This window comes from Schistocerca gregaria, chromosome 4 (genome assembly GCF_023897955.1).
Source record: "Schistocerca gregaria isolate iqSchGreg1 chromosome 4, iqSchGreg1.2, whole genome shotgun sequence".
Lineage (NCBI taxonomy): Eukaryota > Metazoa > Arthropoda > Insecta > Orthoptera > Acrididae > Schistocerca > Schistocerca gregaria.
In genome coordinates, this window is record NC_064923.1 from 433,315,695 (window position 1) to 433,327,770 (window position 12,076).

The 12,076-nt window shown below is 36.6% G+C and overlaps 1 protein-coding gene across 1 annotated transcript in view; it reads left to right on the plus strand.

The window, feature by feature from the left end:
* The window catches only part of LOC126267346 (E3 ubiquitin-protein ligase MYCBP2), a 1,244,949-nt gene that overhangs the window by 1,222,421 nt on the left and 10,452 nt on the right, over positions 1-12,076 (plus strand). Inside the window, exons 70-71 of the mRNA XM_049972469.1 lie at positions 652-837; positions 7,567-7,674. Coding sequence (XP_049828426.1) covers positions 652-837; positions 7,567-7,674 — 294 coding nt within the window. The remainder of the gene's footprint in view (positions 1-651; positions 838-7,566; positions 7,675-12,076) is intronic.

Consider the following 12,076-nt stretch of genomic DNA (forward strand, 5'->3'; position numbering starts at 1 on the left):
ATATCACACTTGTTTCATCTCTGTGTGTATCTGGCCAGTGATGCATTTTTATTTGGTATAGTATCTATTTTGTAATGTTTGGTGCATGTTATTTCCATCTTTCTAATCTTCCATGGAAACTGGCATACTAATGCAATTTTCACCCTTGATTTGTATCATAAATAGTAAAAAATTATTGCCCAAAACCTCACAGTACTTAAGTCATTGTGATTTTTGCTTTAATGAAGAGTATTTTCACATAAAGTCATAAAACTAATTATTTTATTTATAATTAATTCATTTTGATATTATTTTATTTCATAACTTCTCATACTTCTATTGTCTTGCACTGATCATTATTCTGGTAATGGACTTGAGCTTCCATGACTTCACAGACAGCAATATACAGGTGTTTCAGAGTAATAAGTTCTCAATTTTTGCTGCCAAATATCGGCATCTTCAACAAAAATGTCCATGATTGTTAAAGATAATTTTATTTCCTAGGACCTCAGAAGGATATAAGTGCAGATATACCATAGAAGACGTTTTGTCCAATAAATTCTACATGGATGCTTTACATATGCAATTAATTGAATGTACATACTATTAGCACGTGAAGAAGTAAATTTATTGTTTACATATATGAGTTTTTTTTGTCTTTTCCCTAAAAAGGAACATGCCAGGAATGCTTGCAACAAGATACATCCCTGTGGTCATATGTGTGGTGGCATTAAAGGAGAAACTAAATGCCTTCCATGCCTGCATGGTTGTTCATCTGATCCCACACTGAAGCAAGATGCTGATGACATGTGTATGATATGCTTTACAGAAGCCCTTTCTTGTGCTCCAGCAATACAGGTTTGCTCTTTTAGTACTTATATTTGATCTTATTCATTCACTGTGTTGCGTTAAAAAAAGATAAATGTTTGGATGAATAAAACATCTCACTGCCACTGTGCATGTAATGTTTTTAAGGAAATGGAGTGCATCATTCCTTGTCCTTGCCATTATACTTTCATAGTTGTGACTTTCAGTATAATTTCAAACAGTCATAGTATAACATTAGTTACTATGTTACCTTTGTATTTGTGTATAATGTTGATATTAATTGTGTATTACGGTAATGGAAAGTACTGGCAGAATATTAGAAAAAAAAAGAAAAAAACCGTGTAAGGTAACAACTCACATAGAAGGGCTGCTGAGTCATCAACAGGTGCACAAACAAAACAAAAACATCAGCACACACACACACACACACTCACCTCTGTGCAGCAACTTTCAATATACTGTGCTGGTACTGCAGTTCTCCAGCTGTACAGGTGTGTGTGCACATGTATGTCTGTATATGTAGGAGTATACTTTAGTTGGATATTACGCTGATATTAGCAGATACATATAGATTAGGGCTCTGGTCTATCTTCTAGAATAAATTTGAATCAGTGGTTATCAGTTTTATAGGGTAAAGTTAAAAGTGTCACCAATCCAAAATATGATTTGAATACCACAGTGCTTTATAAAGCATTGTCCTATTCACGAAGGTAACCCCTTACCTTCGTCTGACATTAAGGCTGACTTACATAACCTGGGACCTATAGTTTAACGCTGATTGTAGGCCATGGTGCAACTTGGCATTTTTTCATATATCTAGCAACATTTCTCTTCTTGTATGCAAATTTATCAGTCAAAACCATGTCTGTACCTCATGCAGTACCATCACATTACGCAACTCAGACAGTGTATCATAAATATAGTTTTTCTGTTTTGAAGAAGAAGTAATTAAGTCAAACTTTTGTGAAACTTAAGCCAAGTACATATGGTATGTAAAAATCTGTACCTACTGCCTAGCAGCAGGCAGATATACAAAATCAGCAGCTGTGCCCATGTCCCAACAGATTACAACAATAGTTGGAAAATTCACTTGCTTTTTGAATCATTGTTTCTTTGTATTTTACAATATGGAGACAGTAGTGTTACCAGTCTCATCAAGCTACTTCTGTCACACATACATTATCATCACGTTATGTAGCCCACTTTTGCCTTCACTGGATGTAATTACCCTGCCAGCCTAGTTCAAAAGAAGATTTCCCAGGTTGTCACATTCAATACTGTTACTGCTGATCCCTCAAAGAAACTACTTGTGAGTACATCTCGTATCACTCAGTAGTAAGATGGTGTTGAGTGTATTAATCAGCTACTTCGACAACGCTATGACTTTCTAAAATCATGCTCTGAAATTAGGTCCATTCTATCTGATATTTTTCCCACCACATCTAGGATAGATTTTCATTGACACCCCCCTTCCCCAATGCCTGCAATATACTGGTCAGATCCTGAACTCTTTCTGCTCCCATTTCACTACCACATGACTCCTACTCCTGCGACTGTCCCTGCTATGAGATTTGCCCTATGCACCCTCCTACCAACCCCTACACCAGTCCTGTAAGTAGAAAAAGATATGTTACAAAGGGACAGCCATGTGTGAAATGACACATTGTGTACCACCTGTTGTGTAAACACTGTTTGGCCTTTTACATTCATGTGAGTTACCGCCAAGGATGATTGGGCACTACCCTCTGGCTCCTACCCATGCGACTGTCCCTTCTATGAGATTTGCCCTATGCTCCCTCCTACCATCAGTTACACTGGTCCTGTAAGTAGAAAAAGATATACTATCAAAGGAAGAGCCATCTGCGAAATGACACATTGTGCACCAACTGTTTTGTAAACACTATTTACCTATTACATTTGTATGACTTGCTACCAAGTTGTCAGTTAAGATGAATGGGCATAGTCAGAGGGTAGGTACTGGTAACAACACAGAGCATGGTCTGCAACATGACAGTCATGACGTCTGGTGCCTCTTTCACCACACTTTCCCTTTGGATACTGCTCCTGACATCAGTTTCTCAGAGCTCTGCAGGTGGGAACTGATGTTACAACGTGTCCTTGGTTCTTGCCATCCACCTGGTCTTATTTTTCGTTAATTTCTTCTGTCTCAGCATTTCTTTTAATAACTATTCCTTTCTTCACTTCTTTTTAGTTTTCTATTATTTTCTTTTCTGGCCTGTCTTATTTTTCTTCACCCCCACCCTCCTATCTCCACCTGTGTACCACAGCTGAGCTTTCCTTTCTTATTAACTCTTGCATGATGTTTTTTCAGTGATCTCTGACTTGCTTATTACCCCATACTCCACCTCTAAGCTCTCAAGTTTTTAAATAATGTCTGGTGCAGTCCTCAACAATCAGTCTTTTCTTCTCATCCTGCCTAGTAAGTCACTCTTGGCCCGGGGTTCGGGGCAATTTTATGGTAACTCTCCCCATTTTCATCCCTCTTTCTTATCCTTCACCCCTCTGGCAAAAGACTGAGCAACTGGCTCTGACAGCTTGTACATTCCTTTAACTCTCACGTGTGTTTCTCTTGCCACTGCTTGGGGATTAGATTTTTGTCCATCCAAATGTAGTACTATGTCTTTTACTTTGCGTAATACTGATTCTTATGGCCGTGATCACATTTTATTTGGCTGCCACATGTGTATCCTTGTTGCCACCTTGAATAAACAAAGTATCGTCCAGGATGCACCATCTTGGAGAATGTCTACACTTTGCACACTGTGTACCCAGCTAAAACTTAGAGAATGAGGCTCAGTAAACAATTGCCAATTTTCCCCAGGAAGGATGATCTAAGAGAAGAATGGTAAAACCAAAATCCATCCTTCCGTCATAATGAGAAGATAGGTAAAATAGATGCAACTATCTAATGCTTGGGAGTGAATTAACCAAGAAAAATATGTAGCTACCTCGACCAAATCAGTACTGGCGATGCCATGACAAACACAACACTGCATAAATGGTGAATGACCAGTGAAGTCCGGTGTGTCTGGAACTTTGGAACGAAGACTGGACTACATTTTGTATGATTACCCAAAAAGGAAATTCATGAGTACCTGGAAAGACTTTGCAGATACAACACCTTCCAGCAGTTAATTGGCTGGAGTATTTGTACATCCAGTAATGATTTTTTTTAGCAAGAGCAGATATTGCCTACAGGGGGAGTGACTGGTAAAACCAAGTTTTTGAAAACAGTCACAAGTTGCACAGTGGTGTCCTTTTTTAATTTTAATTTTTTATTAAATAGAGAGAATAGAATATTTTATTCACCTCCCAGAATTTTTTCATACAATGGGCTTTATAACTAGCTTATTTAAGAACTAAAATATCTTCTTTTTCACTTACAAAAAATATATTTTGAATAGAATTCACTGTATTTTAGCCAAGATTAGAACATGGTCTTATACTTATTTAGTGTTACTGCATGAACAGAGTGTGGTAACTGATTTAAAAATTTTATGCTCAGGTATTTATAGCTATTATGGACAGTAGTCAGTCTTAAAGAAGGCAAATCCAACAACTGATTTTTTTCTGGTAGTGTGTACATACACATCATGTATCCTGCTGAATTTTTGCAGATTTTCTGTAGCATATATTAAACAGTTATGTAAGTACAGGTTAGGTGCTGTCATTATGCCAAGACATTTAAAGCATCTTCTGCAGGGCTCTCTGGGTGCTAACCCTAATTAACATTTGATTGTATTCTTCTGCCATTTGAAAATATATTTAGTTCCTGGGGAATTATCCAAAAGCCATATCCCATATTGCAGATAGGAATAGAACAAAGAAGAATATGGTTAAATTAACAGCTTTTTGCTCATACTGTTACTTAATTTATACAGTAAAACATGTACATGAGCTAGTTTGCTACACAGACAATTGATGTGCTCTTCCGATGAGAATCATTGCTGTATGAACATATCAAGTAATATTACAGTTTTATTTTTGGTTTTAGTTACCTTGAGATTGAAAATTATTTCTTCTGTCTTTTTGTCTGGTTTATGCACAGGTGATTGACTAGGCACGAGTGACTAACCATTTGCATAATTTCCCTGTTATTAACTAGTACACTTTGTAAACTTTCACCTGTGTTTTTAGTGTCACATCATCAGCATATAGTATGTTGTTACTTGTTATGTAATTACTAAGTTCATTAATGTAGATAATAAACGGGTAAGGCCTAAGAACAGAGCCTTGATGTATTCCTCATTTTATTAGTAGTATTTCTGATCTTTGATGATATGCACACATAAGCTGTGACTTCTTGCTTAAATAAGATATGAATAAACGTAGTGTTTTATCTCCACTGCCCTAATATTCTAACGTTTTGATGATTGTGCCATGTGAAACTGAGCAAAATACTTCGCTTTGCTTAAGTCAATAAGTGTTCCAGCCTTATTCCATACCATTCATAAACATTATTCATCAAAGCTTCAGTTGCTTCTACAGTTGACAAGTGACCTTAATCTGACCTGTTGTTAATCTAAAATTTTGTTGGCCTTAAAATAGTTTGTATCTGTTTGTGCATAAATTTGCTATTACCTTGGATATGTTGGGTGCTATTGAAATGGATCTGTAGTTATTTCTATTGATTTTTTTATACACAGGCAAGGTAACTGTGAGCTTAATTCTGGGAAAATTCCTTACTCTAGCACTGTCTTTGGCAGTGAGAGAAGTGACATTTTGGTTTCTTTTGTTGTGCACTTTATGAAGAGATTACTGAGTGCAAAATGGTCTTGTTTTGGAATTGCTTATTTTGTTTATCGATTTGTGAATCTTGTTTAAAGCGGTGAGGACCCAAATGATTTATCACTTGCTGATTTGTATGAGTGAGCAGGGCTTGTGCATCTAAGGTAGGATAATTTATTGAAGTGGTGGTGCTGGCACTATTTACATAATATGCATTGAGCTTATAATAGTCTATATGAATACTGTTTTGTTTGTAGATATTATTAATATCTGTTTTAATGACATTCTAAGCTGCTTCACATTTATTTTTAAAATTTAAAATATACTCATCATTTGCATTGCACTTTGTATTTTTTTACTTTTCTCACGTTTATGTAAGTTTCCTTGTCCCTATCATTTTTGTGAAGTATATCTTTGAGAACGATTAGTAGTATCCTGAGTTTGTTATGTTGGGAAGTGTACCTCTTGGTATGATGCTGCTTGTATTAATGTGATATCTTGTTGGTACAGTAGGACATACCTCTTCTATTATGCACTTAATATCTGGCAGGAAAATGGAAAAGCATTTAGCAGTTGTATATCCATTAATGAGATCAATCCATTTTCTGTACCTGCTTTATCATATTTTTACATTGGATTCTTCTAGAAATCTAATTGTCACTTGTCTTTCTGCAGTACTGAGAGGCATTGAGGCATAGCCCTCCATGATATGATACTTCTAGTTCTGTAACATTATAGTCAAGAGAGTTTCTGTGTACATTATTAATTGTGTTATTAGCACATCCAATCAGTCTATCTGGCTTTTCATTGAGACACCAATAGTCCAACGATTTCAGAGAATTAACCATATGAATAACATTTTTCTCCATACTCTTTGTACAGTGTCTGTGTTATCAGCTACAGTTATAATTGTATATTGTGTATATTTGGACAGCTGCAATATTAACATATTATTTTTTCTATAAATATTATCTCATATGAGCTTGGAGTTTGATAAACTGAAACAATTACAATTTTTTGTGTGCACATTATTATGCTACCTACTTCCAATATGCCTTCAAGGCATTTTCTGCTAAGGTATTTGGTGGGGTAATGTAAATCAAGGTTGCTTTTAATGAAGATTGAGGTCCCATAATGTGAAATGCTTCTTCCACAGTAACTAGCAAGTATCCAAGGGTAACACTAAAGTCTATTTCAGGGTCTTTCAGCCTCTGTTCACTGATACGCAAAACACTGTAGTTAATTTTATCAAACCAGTATTGTAATTCAATGAGATTGTACATTGAGATTGTACATTTATATGAAACATGAGAGTATTGTTATTGGTATACAAAGGCATTTTGATTTCACTGGGTTCTGCATATCAATATTTTCACTGTGTGATTTAAAACAGTAGAGTTATCTGAGTGAATTAGTCTGCTGCAGTTTCCTCTTAATGTGGTTTTTACCCTTCCAGTCCCTGTAATGTCATTTGATCTAAAACGGTAGATGCATAATTGTGCACAGAAAGCCTATCTTTTAAAACAAGACCATTGGGTTCATGCATTTCATTTATAATTTTGTTTATCTCCTGATGTAAGTTTATTGCCATGGTGATGTAGGCACTCACATGTTCACTGTGCACATTTTTCTGTAGTCTATTAATAACTACTATATTGTAATGTATTTTATATAAATGGAGCTTAGTTGTTTTATTTTAATTTTGGGTTTACGGATCTCTTTGTTAACATGTGAAATAAAAATCAGGTCATGTCTATGAGTTATCTTCACAACAACAGTGTTTTTCATCAAAATTCTTCAAACCTATGTCGCATTTTTGGCTTCATTATTTATTGTATGTAGCATTTGGCTTACAGACTTTTACACTTTCATATTATCTTATCATATCTTGTACGAATTTAATGTATGTACTTGTAAACTATATTCTACAAGTCATATACTAAATAAAATAAATAGAATTATGTGACTTGACGGTGTGACAAAGAATAAATCATAAAATTATTTTTTCAGCTGAAATGTGGACATGTGTTTCACCTTCACTGCTGCCGCTGTGTATTAATGAAGAGATGGTCTGGTCCTAGAATAACATTTGCGTTCTCACAGTGTCCAATATGTAAGGTATGTTGTATTCATAATTATTTTTTAACAGATAGTGCAAATGAATGCAGTGAATTAAGCAATAACTGGTTGAGGAACTGCAGTAGTCACTTCTGCTCTTAGAATCAGTTTTATTTACCCCCATAACATGAGAAAAATGTTGCATGAAGAGAAAGGAAATGGCAATTGAAAGTCAGCAGTAAACTGAAGACAAAACTTTGCAGAAACGTTCTGAAGGCTTTTGCATCACTTCTCTCTCTCTCTCTCTCTCTCTCTCTCTGTCTCTGTCTCCCGCCTCCTCCCCCCCCCCCCCCCATCCACCCATTCTCATTATTAAAGATATGCAACTTTGTTTCCAGAAGCTATAATTTTATGCCCTACTGGATAGACTAGAGGGTAGTTCATAGTAGTAGTCATCACTGGATGTAACAAAACTATGAACAAGTATGGAAATTTGACAACACCTGATAAAAAGGCAGGACACTTCATCATTCCGATTGTGAGCTAAAACAAAGCCTGAGTTGTGGTTTCAGTTGTCATATGCTTATTACAACCAGTACACAATGAAACCAAAGCAAATCCAAAGAACAGAGAAGTATTGTAGTTAGTAAACTAATATAGCACGTGACAAACACCTTCGTACAGCTAAGTGAACTGATAATATTCTTGTTGGGTTTGTATCTGGATCATAATTTCATAATACACTCTCGGGGAAAAAAAGAAATGACACACCATGAAGAAATTATCCAAATGGGATGGAAATCAGTAATTGTGATGGACATGCACAGACAAACAAATCATTACAATTTCAGAAAAATTGGATGATTTATTCAAGAAAAGAGGTTCATGAATTGAGCAAGTCAATAACTTGTTGGTCCACATTTGGCTCTTATGCAAGCACTTATCCAGTGTGACAATGACTGAAAGAGTTGTTAGATGTCCTCCTGGAGGATATCATGCCAAATTCTGCCCAATTGGTGCATTAGATCATCAAAATCCAGAGAAGGCTGGAGGGCCCTGCCTATGACATTCCAAACATTCTCAGCTGGGAAGAAATCTGGTGACCTTGTTGGTCAAGGTAGGAGTTGGAAAGCATGAAGACAGGCAGTAGAGCCTCTTGCCCTGTGCAGGTGGGTGTTATCTTGCTGAAATGAAAGCCATGAAGGGCAACAAAACGAGGCATAGAATATCATCAAAGTACTGCTTTGCTATAAGGATACTGTGAACAACACCCAAAGGGGTCCCTGCTATGAAAAGAAATGGCACCCTACCCCATCACTCCTGCTTGTCAGACCGTATGGCAGTCGACAAACACACCCACTGTCTGGGCCATCCCCAGACATGTCTTTATTCTGCAATCTCATTGACTGGAGTAAAAGTGTCTTCAGTGATGATTCCCACTTCAAATTAAGCCCAAGATATCAGCACAGATGTATCGGGAGGCACCCCAGACAGCGGTGGGATACCAGTTTTGTCACTGAGTGATACTTGTTTGGTATATATAACCAATTGCCTCCTTAGTGCCTGGAGCAGCAATTGTGTTAATTTGTTGCATGATCATTATCTTGCTGTGAGTTTCATTGATTGCTGTGGATGCATGGAGGGTGCTATGAAGTGGCTCATCATACACTGAAATTGCTCCTTGGCTGCCCAGACAAAGACAGTCCATGTGTCCCTTCATGTTATGTCTAAATTCAGGTAATGCAAGTCACCTTGCCAGCTGTAACAGTGTAGACATGTTTTTGTACAATGTATTACTGCTTTGTTTATTATGAAGGTGGTATATTGCAATGTTACATTGTATGTAACTGTTGCCACATATGCTGAGCCAGGAAAATAGTGTGTTACACGCGTCAGGTACCTACTGATATTTAGAGAGGATTTCTACTAACTACATTCCTACTAGCCGCCTTTCCATGCATTTTTACCTAATTTTGCCACAATGTGTGTTTGTACCACAAAATGAACTACTGTCATCTGTTGATTGGTGAGTACAAACACTGTTTCAAAATTTGAGCAATTTATTTGTTCTCATTGATTGGTTTATATGCTGACAACACTACCTTATAAGACTGAATTATTTTTACATATGGATGAGGCTATGGTTGGAAGCTCCCAGAACCTTAGCCTATACTTTGTGGTCTGGGCCTAAAGAAACTAACCACATCTTTACTGAGGGAGTCTGCATAGAAGACCTTAAAGTCTTTCCAAGAAAAGTCCATTGTCCAGGCCACAAAGGATTGATACGTTGTCTTGTGAGTTTTATGCTTCACGTGTTTGGTTAGCAAGTCGCAAATATCATCAAATGATATGCTACTATGGTCATAGAGTTGTATAAGTTTTTAGACTATCGCATATAAATAGTTAGTTGAGGACAACATTAGAGCTCCTTCACAAGTAGGGTCGATAATCACATGTGCTTCACAGCAGAGAGGAAGTGCCATAAATAAGTGTCCCACCTCTATTTAAAATTATTATTTTACTGGATCAGTTGTTGCATTAATGCCATTTTTTTATATTTTTGTCCCCGACACTTGTGATGCTGTTGGAGTGTTCAACTGCTGATGCCACAAATAGAGAAACCGTTAATCAGTATTAAAGCACACGAAGTACAGTCCTTGTTGCCACTTTACTATCTTGTTGAATAATCAAGAATACCATTTCTAAAGTAAGTCACTGTTGGGAGAGCAGCAAAGTTGTGAGTGGTGTTTTGTGTCCAGCAAAGCCACTCACTGTGCTGAGACAAAAGTGAATGCTTTCCTAGTTTTTGTTAATAATAAACTACATTATTATACTTCCCAATAGATTACTGTGTGTCAGACTGTAACTTGAATCTTATCAAATGAACTATCCAAGCATGACTCATAATCTGCTCCGTCAGCTTCAATTCTGTTCGCATCTGTCTCCTACTTTTCAAACTTCACAGTAGGTCTCTTGCTAAACTAGCATTCCTGGAAGAAACGATATTGTGGAGAAATGACTTGGCCACAGACTTAGGCTTATTTCAAGAATGAAGCTTTCGTCTGCAGCACAGAGAGCGCTGTTGTGGAACTGGTGACAGATTAAGAGTCTTTGCCATGCCAGGAAGTTTCAAAGCCATACACACAGTGTTTGAGAGTGAAGGACTAACTTCAGAGCAAAGGTCAGATACCTAAATATCATTTTAGAAGATGTCCATGCAAGTTTCGTTTGCATTTACGTGTTTGATGGGTTTTGAAGATACTTAACATGTTTAGGTTTTAAAAAACTTCATATTTAAATGGGATTGGAAATATTAATTGATACAATTAATACTAGAAATTGTGGAATGAATGAAGGGGGAAAATGTTAATATTTCTTACCAATATTTTCACTATAACAATAGTTTCTGCTTTCAGGATGAATCAGTTCAAGCTAGTTGACATATTACTAAGACAGCACATAATTTTGCAGCTGATAAGATATATCGTGAGAAGTGTGAAGATTATGATAGTTTGTTTTGTCTTTTACATAAGATATATCCTGAGAATTGTGAAGATTATTATAGTTTGTCTTGTCTTTTAATTATAGAACACAGAATTCAAGAAGTTGCAAGTAACATTACAATGAAAGTCATCTTCCTGCACAAAATGTAGCATTTTCTCTGGCAGTACATGAAGTTTCTAATTTGTGACACTGATTGCTAGGAAATTTATATTCATGGAGTTGAAAGCAGCATTGTCATTTCAAAAGAGTTACATATTCGATTCCAGTGAGGGTGTTAGATGGAGGCAGATGTTCTTCTGTTTGTACAAGAATATGCTGGCAATATGGGGGTGTGGTTCAAGGTTCTCCCATCTGTAACATAGATGGTGCAGTGGCTATGATTTGGTCAAACATCAGTTTTCCAGGAATCTTAGAATCCTCACAGACCATTAAGTGCCCCACACAGGAAAAAAAGAAAAATTTTGAAAAGTATCAAAACATACAAAATAGTCTTATCTGCACAGTTGAGCTTTACTTTGTGATCTTCTAGGAGTAAGAAGAAATGTTTAACATGCTTTCAAACACCTTACATATTGATGTGTGCAATACAAAACTGAATTACAGCTGGAACTAATCTATATTTTCTGTAATGAAGGTCAATAGCAGGACTTCAGTTTGAAACACGTTTTCATATTTTATTCAGAAAGTGGTAGCACACTTTGATTCATGGATAGTCAGTAACAGTTCTTGTTCTTGTTTAGCATGCAGAGCATCGAGCACTGTGTCATGCCATCAGCAGTCTATAACATTAGATTTAATGACAGCCAGCCAACAAGCAGAGTTCATTGCGTGTTGCTTCACTTTCCATACAGTCACCTGTTCACCAGAGCAAGCTTCTAGCGTATGATTGTGACATGAGTTCTAGCCAGTCACATGAACAGATGAGAGACCACTCCTGGTTTACATTAACACCACAGAT